General features: G+C 36.4%; 2 protein-coding genes across 2 annotated transcripts; both read right to left on the bottom strand.

Moving 5' to 3' along the window:
- On the bottom strand, positions 1–4,449 carry LOC109711120 (50S ribosomal protein L15). The gene is made up of 4 exons (XM_020234040.1): positions 4,050–4,449; positions 2,223–2,306; positions 2,050–2,139; positions 1–563 (listed from the first exon to the last, which is right to left on the bottom strand). Exons 1-4 carry the CDS (start codon positions 4,296–4,298, stop codon positions 294–296), a joined length of 693 nt encoding a protein of 230 aa, XP_020089629.1. The 5' UTR covers positions 4,299–4,449; the 3' UTR covers positions 1–293.
- LOC109710660 (protein BOLA2) lies at positions 7,575–11,639 on the bottom strand. Its single transcript, XM_020233383.1, has 3 exons — positions 11,368–11,639; positions 11,197–11,219; positions 7,575–8,350 (listed from the first exon to the last, which is right to left on the bottom strand). Exons 1-3 carry the CDS (start codon positions 11,428–11,430, stop codon positions 8,161–8,163), a joined length of 276 nt encoding a protein of 91 aa, XP_020088972.1. The 5' UTR covers positions 11,431–11,639; the 3' UTR covers positions 7,575–8,160.

Here is a 16,667-nt window from a genome sequence, read left to right as displayed (position 1 = left end):
TACATAGAATCATGAAAACATGAGCATGCTTCCATATCATGCATCTTTTCTTTTATCAGATCATCTCAGTTCAACTCTCTATTGTATCAAATGGAAATTAACAAAAAAATAGAAAGAGAAAATTGGCACTGCAACAATAAATTCTTCTTCCAGATGACCAGATTGAATCCGATCCAATAAATAAAACCCAACATGCTTTTGTTTACAGAAGTACAAGTGAAGCCCATTTTTGCCCTCCCAAAAGCATCGAGCAAAATTCCGATCAGAATGAAACAAAGTTAACATTTTCAGTTTCATGCAGCCACCTTAGCTGCTGCGGCCTCTTTCTCTTCTTCAGGTGTAAAAGGTATCGGTTTTGTAGGGGCGGGGAGGCGGCCAATGCTATCGACCTTATCGCGCTGCTTTGGTGGAGGCCTCGCTGCTTTAGGCAAAAGCCGCCCCTTCTTCGCGAACCACTCAGGCTTGAGAAGTGCCCTAAATCCAAGCTTGTTGTAGTAGACCTTCCTCACCGACCCACCGGCTGCTTCTACTGCTGCTTTTGCCCTAACTGTGACCCTTGATACCTACACACCATTGAGGTAGAAATGTAACACGAGATGATTAGTTCAGTAGAAGTCATGGACCGCACAGGAAAGGAAGTCATCACAAAAATGTAATAGCAAAACAAGAAAAAGATTATTGGGACACTATAATTAGCACAATAATCATTTTGGATCTCTTTGCACGGAAGAGTGCAGTAGGAAATGAAGAGCTAAAATCAACCCCATTGTTAAAACTGTGATTTGCACTTCCTTCTGTAGATGGGAAAAGTTTGCAGGACCTTACAATAAATTGAGGGGCAATCAGTTACGCTCCGACTATCGAGCGTAGATATGATGCAAATCACATATTTCTAGTGGGTTTTCTCTATTTTCAGCCTTAAACTAAAGTTGAAGACAAATTTAGATCAGCTATTTAGATTTTGTTTGAATAAAAATACAAGTGGGCTGTTAAATGTTTATCTACATGAAGTTCACCGAGAGAGACTGAGCAGCTTCAACATGCGTACAATTGGGGGAAATGGTGACAATTTGAATATACAGTATATACAAAACCAAGCTGGTTGAAAATGTTTCAACACAGCAGCATGTCCGTGCTTGACAAGTTAAACAAAGTCAGAAGGGAGTGATATCAAGAGTCTCAGAGAGTGATATAGGCAATAAATGATCAAGATTTGTACATAGACTTGGTGTTCTATTTTAACAAGCCTAAGTAGATTGGTGGTTACGGGCTTGCGCATATTTCTAGTACAATTTTGAATTCTAGAGCTGAACCAATTTCCTGTCAATGTTGTCTAGCAAGACAATAGTTCTTGCATCATGGAATTTATAGTTACCACCTTGGAATCCATTTTAAGAGCTTAAGCAGCTTGCAATGGTATAATAAACGCAGGATCTGTTTGGGAGCACGGTCCCATAGGTTGCGGCATGCAGAGCATGGCTCAACCAGAAACAAGTTGGTAGATGCCTTCACCGTTGCAGGCCAATAAAGACAAAACAAGAGACTTGCAGTCGATAGCTGATATGAGCGTCAGAGGGAATGGAGCTTCGGCAATTCGCCAAAAGTCCCAATCAAGCAAGTGCTGTGTGATAGATGATGCATTTTTGCAGAAGCAAAAACCTGACAATGGCTGGTTTCTAAATAATTCAGTTTGTATATCACAGTCAACTTTCAACTATTGGTTATTTTTGCAGAATGAAATTGCAACCTGGTCATAAATTGAAGTACTGATGATTATGAAGCATAGAAAGCAAGGTGAAACTGGAAGCAGCTAGCACAAAGACAAATTGAAGCTCATAACTAGCTAACATTACGGCACTATTCCATATATTTATACAAAAGCCCTTTTATTGGAGCACACTTTTCTGTTTGCTTTTATTAGTTAAAACATCATAAAAAATGCATGTTCAGTTTAACATTCACAGAAAAGTAAAAGCAGAAGGATACACACAAAGATCAACAAGTGACTTGGATGGAAATTAGAGACGATAACAAACAAAAGAAGCTTGCCTCAAGGTGAATTGGCCATTTAATATCTTCTGCACCACGACCCATTAATCGCACACCGTCCTTTATTTGCTTCCCAATAGCACCTGTATCCTAACATCATGAAAATACCATAGTTCATGTTAAAAAGACAAAATAGCTGTAAAATGCAGAAATGCACAATAACCTGAAAGTACCTTGAGGGTCTTCATCGTGATAAGCTCTGATGAATCAATCTCGCCTGCATTAATCAGTTTTGCAATTTTTCCCAGACCAACTGGCTGTTCACAATATAAATGTAAATAAGAACGAGTTAAAAAGAGTGAAACCAATGCAACATCTAAAGATACACGGATCAAGATAGGGGAAAGTTACAATGATTGAACATATATGGAAGGTGCAGGTTTCTATAATAAAATTTGTGCACAGGTGAGAGACCCGGAAAATATAGATCATGCAGTAGCGAATATAAAATCAATTAAGCTATAACTACATTTCTAATCTCCAATTGCCACCACAATTTTGGTGTGACAAGTAGTTGAAACAGAATCCAGCATAAGTCAAATCTTAAAAAATAGCATATCATCTAAATGAATATCTTACAACAGTAAACACAACACTTTCAATTAAGATAAAAACTCGTGCAATCATAGTTTGAACAAATAGGTTAACTCAGCCATGTCGGATCCCCAACAACAGACAAATGGAAACAAGAAGATAAAAAAGATAGGTATTTTGAAAGGAAAACGTTTTGGTAGCACTAAGTTTACAATGGCTTGTTCATAAATTTACCAGAATCCTTGATGAAAAATGCAAGGCATATCGATAAGATTTTTTAACATATTTTAGCTAAAAAGATAACGAGATAAAAACATCCTCGTTATTTACATAAACTTGTAGGTCTCATTTGGTATTGTCGTCATTTTTTGTTTCTTTAAAATGTAAACATAAATTCTATGTGATGGAGTGCGTGGTTGGATTGAGAAGTGACTTAGCCATTCAAACTTTTTCTGCTTCTTTGTGTCCTCGAAGGAGATGTCTTTTGGCATCCGTTTGGGTTGCATTGCAAGTTAGCCAATGATTACAAGAGTAGGAAGTCCATCCGCTGGCACATCTAAGGCTCGAACCACATAGAATTTTCATTTGTAAAAACAAAAAAAAGGCAACACTAACCAAATGAGGCCATAGGAGGCAGTTTGAATCTCTTTTAATGTTCAGTCGGCAATGTTAATGTAAGCTAAAAAGCTATATATATACAAAGAAAATAGAGCTGCGTTCGATTAAGGCCTGGTTTGAGCTCAAAATGCAACCATTTTGATGCCTTAAGAGCCTCCCAAAGCCAAAAGTACATTGGAACTCCATCCGTCCATTGCAACGGGATTGCGTCTCTGCTAAACATTCCAAACCATCATTTGGCATTGAAGGAACAGAGCATCAAAGTCCTTTTGGGTTTTAGGGACTTTGAAGCACAAAAGTGATTGTTTTCGAAGAATGCAATACAAAAACCAGGCAACTATTAGCTTTCCATAGCCACATGGTCATCAACGGACGAGTAAACAAAGGAACAACTAAAAATCTTTTCTAGCAGTACTTTATCCTCACTATATACATTGCTCTAAAGTTGTTACGAAGCTTTGTTTGCTGTAGCATGGTTTGAATGACGGAGTCCATTGAATTAATCTGTAATTCTATCATCAAATTCAGAGTCCTGAAGCCGAAGGGAATATCGAAAGGTAAGGGGTGGCTGCCAGAGGTCCACTTCAAAATGGGCGGATACTCGAGGAGTCTCCAATTCTCCACGCATTATTATTTTTTCATCTTTTAACAGTTAGATATCCTACAATCAACATAAATTAAACTCATACTTGTCAATTCTTATGACTAGCTAAAAAACCAAAGTATCCTGCTTTGCGAGAATGAGATAGCATGAGATCATGGACCGAAACAAAGCATAAACATAAACCCTAACAAAAAAAAAAAAAGAAAAAGAGATGATCAAAGGAAGGATCCGGATGGGGTTCCACCTGGAAGGTGAGGCTGAAGGGGTTCTTGAAGCCGCGGCGCGGGAGGCGGCGCCGGAGCGGGGTCTGGCCCCCCTCGAAGCCGAACTTCGCGGTCCCCCTCGCCTTCTGCCCCTTGTGCCCTCTCCCGGCCGTTTTCCCCTTCCCCGACCCGATCCCCCTCCCCTTCCGCTTCTTCTTCTTCCTCGCCCCCTCGTTGTCCCTCAGATCGTTCAGCCTCAGCAAGCTCACCGTCGCCGGAGAAGACGACATCCATCGTATCGCCGCCGCAGCCGTGGGGGCGTAGAAGGATCTCGCGATCGCATTGGGAGGAGGTGGAGGTAAGAGAGATCTAGCGATCGAAGAGGAGGAGGAGGAGGAGGAGGAGGAGGAGAGGGAGGAGGAGAGGGGAAAGAGTTTGAGGTGGGTGTTCGGGGACGACGAGACGGGTTACCCCGCGATGGGAGTCGGAAGGGTTTTGGGTTTGGGTTTATGCCGCGGAGACCGGTTTCCTCACATGGTCGGATGCATTAATATTTTACTCGACAAATCTCTTTGATTTAGGGAGGTATTTATTTGTATTAAATCGGATGTTCAAATGTATGGTACTGTTTATTTACATAAATGATTCAACAAATTTTGTAAAGGTTTTGAGTTTTTACGTAAGTAGGCCGTATTTTTAGATTTTATAGTTTCGATCTAGATTTTAAATAAATTTATCAAAATATTTTTATTTTTTTTCTTTCTTTTTTTTCACACTCGTCTTCTTCCATACGGTTAACCTTCCTTCTCGCCTTTTTTGAATTTTTTACACTCATCTTTTTTTTTTTCTCGTCCTTTTTTATTCCTCTTTGACTCCATCGCTTCCTCCACTGTCTCCGCGACCTTCGGCGATTGTAACGAGAATGGCACTCCACTGTCTCCGCGACCTTCGACGATTGTAACGAGAATGGCACCGTCTCCTCTTTCTCCGCCTTCGCCTTCACCTCTGCCGACGCCAGCGTCGGAGGACTTAGAGCGGGTACAGGTGAGGACGAAGTGAACAGAGACGATGAGATCATGACCATCCTCGCTGTCGCCCGTAAGATTGAGGACGAAGAAGGGTCCGTGCTTCTCTAAGGAGCGAAAAAAGAATGCAAATAATAGAAAAAAAAAGAATAAACAATAAAAAGAAAAAAGTAAAGATTTTTTTTTTTTCCTTCTTGCAAAGTTATTATGTATCATCGCTGCTACAGAAAAAGCTAAGAAACATAAAAGAAAGAAGAAGCTGATGAAGTTGAATCGTTAACATAAATTGCACAATTTCATTAAAAATTATACTATTTGAGAAGAATATTACGCTCTTTTTGATGAAAATTATACTATTTGGATAAAAGTTGCATTTTTTAAAAGATTGGTCTAATAATATAAATTAATATTTAACAATGGTGTGGTATTGCCTATGATGTCTAAACATTATTTGAAGCCTTGGTATTCTCCGACTGTGACATCGATATCGATGACGAGGAAGTCGTCGGCGGCCGCAAAAAAAATCAACTTGTCGAAGAGATCGACGAGTCGGCAGAGCCCGAATGCGCGCGCACCGTCCAGCGCTTGGTGTTATTTAAATCTCAGGGAACTTGAAAAGATCCAACCTACGTGTGCCTTACTTCCAAGAATTTGACTACATGGAATATTGATGCATAGTTGTGAGTTTAAGCAAACTGTGGCTCTATGAAACTAGCCACTTTATTTTTCTCCACTTTATTATTTTCAAACAAACCTTTATTCAAGAAACTTCTAGTATTTAATAGAGTGTGATCAAATATTATTTTCAAACAAACCTTAATTTATTCAAGAAACTTCTAGTATTTAATAGAGCGTGATCAAATATTTTGAGTATATAGTAAATTTCCTTCAAGTCATTTTCTTAAGTGAAAGGATATTATTCTATTAAACTATGAATACTAAAATATTTTGTAGTGATTAAAAGCACCCGCTTTCATATTTTAAAAAGTTCAAAAATTTTTAAAATACTTCTTCTGTCTTCCTTCCTCCTATGCAATAGAAATCTCCACCGAAGAAGCAAAAGCACTCCACATATATTTCTAAATAAACTATCAAAAACTAGAAAATAATCTAATATAATTTAGCTTTAATAACTCACCATTTAAATTATTAGTGCAAAACTAGGTCACCGACCCTGTTGTCGAGATTTTATGTCCAGAATCTTGACCCTGAATTTTATCCGGACAAAATAATTTGTCTGAAATTTTTTGTTCAAAACCAATTATTTTTGGAATCGGACCAGCTTTATCAACTGGATTGGGGTTCGCAATTTCTGTTGTCTTTCCTTCCCTTTCATACTGCTTGCATTCTTGTTTCTACACATTAAAACATTATAGCCTTAATCAGCAGATAACTGAAGGGCTGAGAAATCTTCTGATGTTGTTTCTCTGCACATATTCTGCAAGCAAGCTGCAATGTTCTTCAGATTGCAGAGCATAACATGCCAGATTCCATGCTCTCTGCTGTGAACTGTATCATATTATTCTGGCAGTTATGAAAATGCGCATAACTGGAATCACTTGTTTCTGATAAAACTATATTGAATCATTTCGACACTACATCACTTCTCAGCGATCAATTATTTCGAGTTTTAGAGAGTAATATGCTTATTGCATTGCTCGCGCAAACTAAGTAGTAAAAAGATAACCAATTAGTGCAATTAGAAACTGCGCGAATTGGTTGTAGGCATAGAACTATAACACCCAATAGCAGCCATGCAAAACCAAACAAAACAAATATAGCAATTATTGCTTCTTTTTTTTTTTTTCAACCACTCGCATCTCCAATTACAGTGTAGGTGCACAATTGCTAACCCAAGTTAAAATTTACCAAATGAACAATTAAAATTGAAATGCCAAGTTGAAATTGTATCCGCAGAACAATTCTTAAAAGACACCACACATTTGTTAGGACAGTTCTTAAAACACGCTAAACGCAAAAACAACAACAACATTTAGACATGGATAAAAGCCGGAAATCACAGCAAGAAAGTTCCATTGCAGAAAACTTTCTCCCTCTTAAGATGATAAAGATCACAATAATCAAAGCTTTTTGATCCAACCATTTGAGATTTGCCATATGAATTACAGTTCTCTAATGCAAATTTTCAACCAAACATTCCCTGACAGAGAGCTGAGGACATCTTAAGAAGACATTCATCAGTTTTTGTACACTGCAGAGAACTCAATGACCTCCTTAGCACGAACTCAGATCCTGTGAAATACTATTCAAGTAGAGCTGTTAAAAAAAAAAAATCCGTGACTTCAATTCCCACAAACAAGCTTCTATTCAAGCTGGAGGCAGAAACATCAAATTTCAGGAGACAGAAGCTCTAGTCCTATTGTTCGCGAAATGCCCAGCTTCTGGTTCTTGAGACGAGATATTGTTCGAGACGCCAAGTTAAAGAGACACTAGCCTCATCAATACCAGCCTACTGCAGAACAACTAGTGCACTCAAAATACGAAAACCAACAAAACTAACAGCCCAAAAGATCACATTCGTAATTCCAAACCCTTTCAAAGCTCAATCAACTACTTATCAACAAGAATCTGTGTTATGAATCCCCATAATCCAAATATGGCAAACAACATATTATTCCAGCTCAAAGCACCAAAACAAACGACCTGAGTCATTTTATCAGACAGTTATAAGGGAACAACTTAGATAAGTAAATGGAATTAGAGATTTCCTTTCCATTTTAGAGCTTGGAGATGATTAATCTTAGGAAAAATATGCGAGACTTGCTGAACATTAGCACATTTAGAGATTGCCTCCCGAACAATAAAAAGTTAAAAATAAACAACGTAAATTTCATAATTCTTTCAATCGACCACCTCGTCTGGAAATTAATAGTAACCTTTCTTAACAATCTTCGATCGCATAAAAGCCAAGCATTCAGTACGACAGGTATATTCGAGTCATCTGGCTTTCGTGTAATTGATGATTATTAAGGAAAAATTAACAGAAATCAGGACGGTTGATTGATACAACTACAAGATTTGTAAAGTTCGATTTTAACTTTTCAAAGTTCGAAGAGCAGTATGCAAATGAACGAATGTTCAAGGGAGGCCTCGCATTCTTTTTGTGTTACTCTTTGCGGGCCTCTTGTTCCTCTTTGGGCTTCCACTGTACCGGGGTGAGGGCCTTCTTGATGGAGAGGGCGTGGATGTGCTTCATCTGCTCGGCTAACGCATTATTCACCATCCGATGCCGGTCCAGCAGCCTCTTCCCTTCGAATTTCTCCGACACGATCTCGATATCAAAGCTCGCCCCGCACCTTACAAAAATTTTCCCCCAAATATTTTCACAAATATCACCGGTGAAACATCATTTTTAGGACCAAAATTCTGTAGGACGCATCCTACGGTTATTGCATCAGCTGCATTTTGAAATATGCATACAGCTCAAAACCCGCACAAAGCTACATATCAGCTTTTAAGGGCGTGCCCAATGTAGGACGCGTCCTAATTTTCCTCATTTTTACAGCAAAAGGAAGATTCAAATTGCATAAGGACCGCCTCAAATGTAGGCCATTTTGAAATTGGTTCTCACATTTATTTCTTTTGATCGGCAACCTCCAAACTTCTGATTATTTTGATTCAATACATTCTAAATTGAAATAAAAATATATTAAAACTAATGGTAGAAATTCACAATATCATTAGGCGAAAAAAGTTAGTAACAAAATCACTGCCAGACTAAACAAAAATTCTCGATTTAAATTAATAAAATTAACTTAAACGAAAAAAAGGAAAAAAACTAAGGCCCTTTACAATATGTTCGAAAACACAAATTCTGTTTTTATTTTTAAAATTGGGCCTGACGTGATTAGTACTTATACTGAATAACCATTTGATAAACATTTGAATCCTGAATAGCCCCATGAATTGTTCCATGACTCATATTAAAAGAAACATAATTGCCGGGTCTATTACAAAATACCCTAAGGTTAAAATACCATATGGTTAAGAGGGTTCATATACAACTTTTATCCCAAAAAATAAAAGAAACATTGTGAGATAATGATGAATATGCGAAGGCTTCATTTGGCATCGTTGTTTTTTTTTGTTTTTTGTTTTTTAGATAGAATTGCTACATGAAATAGTGCAGGAGAGGATGGTTGATTGCTTTGCAATCTTTACATCCAAGGTATTTGTTTGACAATAAAAAACAAAAATCTAAGGCCTCGTTTGGTATTATTGCCTTTTTCTTTACCATTAAGGGCACGTTCGGTTCGAAATAGGAATCAAAATCGGAATAGGAATGAAAATGAACCAGAATCGAAAACATAATGATAAAAACTCCAAATTCGTTTGGTTCCTAAGAGGACTAGGAATCGAAATCACATTCAGATTGAAATAAAAAAAAATTAAAATTTTAATTTACTATCCAACATTGTAGTCAAAATTTAAATTTAACTTTGAACTCACAATTTGAACTTAAAATGTATATGTACAATTCAAATTCAAGTTCAAAGTCAAAAACTTAAATTTGAACTTAGGAAATTAAAAATTGAATTTGAATCCATCATTCAAATTCAAATTTAAAATTAATAATTTATTCCACATTTAAATTTAAATATGTGTTAGTGAAAAAAAGTTCTTTTTTCAATCTCTTCTTGAATTAATGTTGATTCCAATCTCCATGATGAGAATCATTTTAAGGGATTCGATTCCCCCAAAATGGGAATTAGAACGTCAATCTCTCAAACCAAACACCAACAATAGAAACGGACCATTCCAATTCTCATTCCAAGTCTCAAATCCTTCAAACCAAACATGTCCAATTCCATATAAATTGATATGCCAGCAGAAAGACTTTCATCTTATTCTCATAGTTAATTAGCTTGCATTGCAAGCCAAGTGATGAATGCCAGCTCATTTAGAAAACCCTTCAAAGCGAAAAAAAAAAAAAGAAAAATATGCCTCGTTTGGTATCGTATTTATTTCTTATTTTTAAGATAAAGATAAAGTTTGTATATCAAAAGATATAGTCTAAATTATAGAAAACCGCCTTGTCAAAACCCGATTTTTCACTTTCCCTTCCTGTCATTTAAAAACCTATATCTGTTGTAAAATAAAAAATGTTCACTTCACCCCCTACCGTTAATGATCCATTAGGGTTCGGTTATAAAATATTTTTTATGCCAAAAATACCCTCTACCCTCTACTGTGCTTCACCCTCCTCTGCCCCGCCGCCTCGCCCTCCTTCATTGCCTCGCCCTCGCCCACATGTCCATCCGCGCCCACAAATAACCTCTCGCCCTCCTCCGCCGCCTCGCCTTTGCCCTCGTCGCCCTTACCCACTTTTCCATTCACGTCTACCTCGATTTCCTCCCTACTGTCGCCAAAATAGAGGGGCGACGAGGATGCAGGAGGAGAAGGGGAGCAGATGGAGAAGAAAATAAAGAGAAATCGCGACCGATCGAGGCGCGAACCGCGACCGATCTAGACGGCGGATGAGCAAGATGAGGGAGGAGACGAAAATGATGAGGGGCAAAATGGTCATTTTCTCATCACATTTCACACCGTACCCCGCGAACATTTTTTATTTTATAAGAGGGCAAATGTAGATTTTTAAATGACGGGAAAAGAAAAATTAGATTTTGGCTAGGAGATTTTCTATAATTTAGCCAAAGATATAAGATGAACAGTAAATTACGTGCAATCCTTTCATCCATAGTATTTACTTGACAAAAAAAAAAAAAAAAGACTTTCTTCCTGCTTTCAAAGTTCTTTTTAAGTAAATTGTCATCTATCACTTAGTCAGAAGTATTATAAGCTAACGAACTATAACAGAAATAGAAATTTGTTTTTTCCAACGTATTAAATTATATAGAATTAGTGTTTAAAATTTTTTTTAAAAAAACAAAGACGATGATACTAAACGAGGACTTGCTTTTAAGTTTTTATTTTGCGTTGTCAAATAAACACCCAGAATATAATGATTGCTTGTCCTCTGTCACTTGGCCGGGGCTGTGCTGCAAGATAGCCAATCATGACAAGAACAGAAAAATCCTTCTGATGTTACATTAAATTACATAGCATGAGTATTTATTTATTTATTTATTTATTTATTTATTTGAAAAAGAAGAGAGAATGCATTGAGAAAGATATCGCTTACCCTCCGGAAGTATCGATCACCTCCTGCGAAAACACCAAAACCAAAATCAAAACCAAATGAATAAACAGTAATAAAAGAAGGAGAAGAGCTTCTTGTAGTTGTATTTAGGGTTTCGATTAAAGAGCGAAACGGAGAGAGAAAGAGAAGAGGATTAATCGGAGCGGGATTTACGAGATGGGAAGGGCTGAGGGCGGAGTTGAGGGCGGCTTCCACGTCTTCCTTCGTCACGCCCATTTTTTTTTTTTTTCCTTTTTTTTTTCGGGGGTTAACTTTCGGCGGCAGGAAAGAAAAGGGCGGCGGACAGAAGAGGGAGAAGCCGAAGAAGAGGCGATCTCGAACGAAGGCTGCTCTTTCGTTTCTTCAAGAGAAAAAAAGATGCGTTTGTTGAAAAAGATGCGTTTTTTGCAAAGATGCTACTTTTACACCCCCAAAAAAAAAAAAGCGTTTAAAAGCTAAATTGCAAAAGATGCGTTTATTGAAAAGAAGCTACTTTTACAACCCAAGAAAAGAAAAAAAGAAAAACAAAAAAAAAAAAAACAAACATATTTTAGGGCATGTTTGGTCCATAACAGCAGTGGTGTCAATGAGCCGAACACTGGACGAGCTAGGGTAGAATAAATGAGCTGAACGCAAACGAGCTGGGTCAAATAAACGAGCTGAGCACGAACTGACTTGTTAAAGTATCGAGCTGAAAAATTTAGTCCGTGCTCGGCTCGTTAATAACGAGCCGAACACGAGATAACTCACGACCTGACGAACGAGCAATAAGTTAAATGAATTAGATTGAATAGATATAAAAAATAAATTTATAAAATTTTACCTATTAGATTTTGATCTAATGGTTAAAACTTTACATGTAAATAAGTTTTTTCAAAATTGAGCTCAACTTTATATATATTTTTTTTTGCTAAAAGTCAAGTAATAAAAATATATATATATATATATTATTTATTTATATATATAAATATATATAAATATAAATTAAATAAATTATATAAATATAAAATATATATATTTCGAGTTATTATCTAGCAGAATACGAGCGAGTTGATCCCAACTCGTGTTTGGCTCATTTATTAAACGAGCTGAAAAATTCAACTCATGTTCGGCTTGTTTACTAAACGAGCGATTTGATCTCGAGCTCATTTCGAGCCGAACACGAGCCGACTCGCGAATGGCGTGGATTGCCACCCCTAATAATAGGAATGAAAAATTAAATTAAATTATTTAAGAATGAAAAATAAAATTATGAATCATCTAAAAATATTTAAGTTTATTATTGAAATAGATTTGGAATGGGCTAATCCCCGATTCAAAGTCGGATTGGGTCATAAATAAATTTGGTCATTTTCATTCTAGAGCAGGAAGAGTTACTTATACACTATAAAATAGAAAAAAAGAGAATGTATTTTAGGACATGTTTGTGAGGATCAAAATGACAACCTAAGAGGGGGGATGAATTAGGTTTCTAAAATAAAAAGCCAAATAATCAAGCAATTTTAAAAACCCGAAACAAATAATAGAGTGAGGAGTTTAAAGGAATGCAAACTCAAAAAGCACACAATCGATTTGTTTCGAGGTTCGGCACTTTGCTTACGTCCCCGCCAACTTCTCAATACTAGAGAATGTTGGATCTCCACTAACTGATGCTTCTGCGGACAAGCACAAAGCCTTTACGCCAACACCTTCTTCTTTTCAAGTTTCAAGACTTTGCTTTTCTCTTTTTTTACAAGATTAAATCTCATTACAAATTGCACTCAAATTTAGAGAGATAATTGAGAGCTAAGAGTATTAGAAACACTGAAAATTTTAAGCTCAAATGGATTTTGCAATTGCTGCTGAGAAAGGCCTCAAAGCCATCTACTTATAGCCTCGGGCAGCTCCGGTCTGTTGCACTTTTGGGCGCCCTAAACATGATTTTGGGCACCCAGAAGTTGTGCACGCACACTGCACTTCCAGCTGCCTATTAGACAACATACGCCGCTTTTTCTAGAATCGTACATTTGGACCTTCAGAATTTGTGGGCACCTAGATCACGCGCGACGGCTTTTCTAACAAGTCAGACCACGTGCGTCGCTTTCTCTGAGCGGAATCATTTGGGCTTCTAGAAGATGCGGGCGCCCAGATTTCCAACACGCGCGCTGCCTTCGCCGCGCTGCATCAGAATTTTTCGAGCCGATCCGTCGTACTATTCGGAACACGCAATCTGTCAAGTTAAACAATTCGGTCGCCCTAAACAGACATTCGGACGCCTAGATTAGGTGAAGAAATTTTTGGACCACTCGAACAGCAAATAGGCAGGATCCAAAAACACATGAGATTCGGATCACTTTAGGGCGCCCAGAATAGAGTCCAGAACAGTAACTTGATAGAGAACAGATTTTGAGCAGATTTTAAATATTATAAAATCCTATGCATCTTGTAGAAGGAGATAAAAACCACTTATCACAAGTTAGAAATTTGATCAAGTGAGCTATAAAGTGACAAAATTTCTCACTTTAATCATAAGGCATAATATTAATCAAAATAAGAATAGAGAAAGTGAAATTGTCTATTTAACAAAGGAAGCAAACATAGCTTCAACTGGTGAAGCTTGGTACTAGAGAATTGCTCATTTTGAGTCCTTTTGAAGATAGAGAGATCTAAAACGCAAAACTCAAGATAAAAGATTAGTCCAATAATTATAATTATTTGTTATTATAAAAATCTAATGAAATACTAGGACCACTAGGCCAACAGTTTGGTCCATGATTGGAATATGAATGAAAAATAGAATTGAATTATTTTGAAATGAAAATAGACTGATGAGTTATCTAAAAATATTTGGTCTATTATTGGAATAGATTTGGAATGAACTAATCCCAGATTCAAAGTCGGATTGGGTCATAAATGAATTTGGCCATTTTCATAGAACGGAATAGGAATTGTAATTCGATTCTTGTAAAACAAAGAACAACTATAGGAACCAATGAATTTCATTTCAATTTTACAGTTTAAAATAGGCGAACCAAATTTGTCCTTAAAATTTTAGTATTTAAAAAATTCATTATTGACCATGGGATAAGAGAGCATAAAATATACACTTTTGAGCATACAGGTAAGGATGCAAACAAGACGGATCCGGGGACGGGAGGGTTCCCACACCTCTCGCTCCATTTCTTGTCTAGACAGGGCAAATTCGGGGCAGGTTATTTTTTATTTTATTTCTGGGTCCCACTTACCGTCCTATTCGGAGCGAATCGGGGGCGGGAGCAGATTTTTTAGCGGATTTTTGATGGATTGGGACGGATTGAAGGAAGAAAAGGATTTTCTACATCCTGCTCCATTTACTTGGCTGATCGGGCGGATTCGAGATGGATTATATTTTTCTACATTTTTTGTTCCCACTTACCGCCCCATTCGGGATGGTAAGGGGCAGGAGCTCCACCAACCCCGGATCCATTTGCATCCCTATGTACAGGTAGTAATACTTGGATTTATTTTAAGAAAAAAAAAAGTACATGGACCTTGAGCTTTAGCACTTTTGCAAAAATAGATGCGTGAACTTTCAGTTTTGACAGAAAAATTTCTTAAATTTTTTTTAATAGTTCAATAAACTCTTCTTCTCAATTGAATTTACTAGTTATATAATCGTTTTGATCGAATATCATGCACACAATTTTGAAAGACTTAAAAGTATATAGAGATTTATTTTTTCTCTTCAAGTATTGATAACGCCCGAGGCATAACAATTGAAGAAAAGATTGAACAGATTTTTTTTTTTATATGTCAGCATATTAAAAAAAAACTATTTTGAAGTTTTATAAAACTATATGTAATATATAAGATCAAAATAATTGTGTAATTAATAACTTTAATTGAAGAGAGAGGTTTATTGAACTATTTAATAAAATAAGGGTCTTTTTGCAAAAATTGAAAGTTTAGGCACCTATTGCAAATAAACTAATTGTGGAGGATCTCCAAACATTTTACCCTTGCTTTAAATTGGAGAAGAGGGGTGAAGTGATTTTTAGCTATAAATATGCACTTTTTTTATTTGATTTGTCGTAACTTCACATTTTGCCGAAATTCAAATATTTTAAAATAATGTAATTGACTTTGCCATCCCTGGCCGAAAGTCAATTATGAAAACATAAAATAAAATAAAATATTACTTCATCTGTCACAACTTAGTCTTCACGCAACTCATTTTTCTTCCAAACAAACAGAAAAACTAGAAAATTTTAATTCGATAGCTATAGAAATAAATAGTGGAAGGAAATTATTTTTTATTTGAACTTTCTTTCACCCAAAAGTCTACTTCACTTTTGGTGAAACAATCAGGCTTGGTCTTCAAATTTTAATTTGTTAAAACTTTCATCTCAAACTTTCTAAATTGTTACAGTCAAGTTCTATAATCTAATAAATTTACTTAATATTAGTGTGTCAGTAATGTCGAAGTGATTTAGTAGTACTAGGTTAACAAAGTGACAATTATTAACGTGTCGTATTACTTCCACATCAACGACATATCATTATTTAGTCAATTAAATTAGGGAAAACTTCAAAAAACCCTCCTGTGGTTTCGTAGTTTCTTACTTTGCCCCCCTGTGATTTAAAATGTATCAATTTGCCCCCCTGTGGTTTCTTTTTTCTCTTTTTCTTATCAATTTCATTTTTTTTTTTATAAATCAGTGATAAAGTTAATTTAAAGGGTACTAAAGTGAATATTTGATAAATCTAGATGGATATCTGAAGTTTTTTTGTATATAATTTAATAAAATATTAACGAAAAAGATACCGAAAAGATAAAAATGAAACCACAGGGGGGCAGTTTGATACATTTTAAACCACGGGAGGGCAAAGTGAGAAACTATGAAATCACAGAGGGGATTTTTGAAGTTTTTCCATTAAATTATGTTGCAGAACTTATTTATAATAACTTATAAAGTTTGAGCGAAAATTATATTATATAAAATTAAAGATTGAGGATCAAAATATCACACATTCTATAGTTTGAAGATAAAAGTGCAATTTGGCTTTAATTAAATAGAAATGTTTAGTCTACCACTTTTGGGTTGTAATCTTCGCAACCACCTAATTTTGGCTTAAATAAGCCAGCATCCTACCTATGGCGGGCTGTTAGGTTGGATCAAGTAACGTTCGAAATAACACGAGGCTGGTTGGGACGAGTCATAATCGAGATCTATGAACGCTGTGTCTGTAGCTTTAAGTAAATTTGTTGTATATTTCTAATAGCTCGAACTTAATTTTGGGATTAATAGTAGTGCGAACAATCCGCCAAGTGGTATTAGAGTCAAAGATCATGGGTTTGATTCCTGCATGCTATAATTTTGTACATATACTAGAGAGAGTATTGTTGGCTTAAATGAGCCACCATCCTACCTTGTGGTCGGAGGCGAGGTTAGACCGAGTCATATTTAAAATGGTGTGAGGCTGGGTTAGGCTGACTCATGTTCGAAATGGCGTAG

The sequence above is a fragment of the Ananas comosus genome, linkage group 5, assembly GCF_001540865.1.
Source record: "Ananas comosus cultivar F153 linkage group 5, ASM154086v1, whole genome shotgun sequence".
NCBI lineage: Eukaryota > Viridiplantae > Streptophyta > Magnoliopsida > Poales > Bromeliaceae > Ananas > Ananas comosus.
Note: the sequence above shows the minus strand (reverse complement) of the source record. Positions and strands in the feature narration are given on the sequence as shown.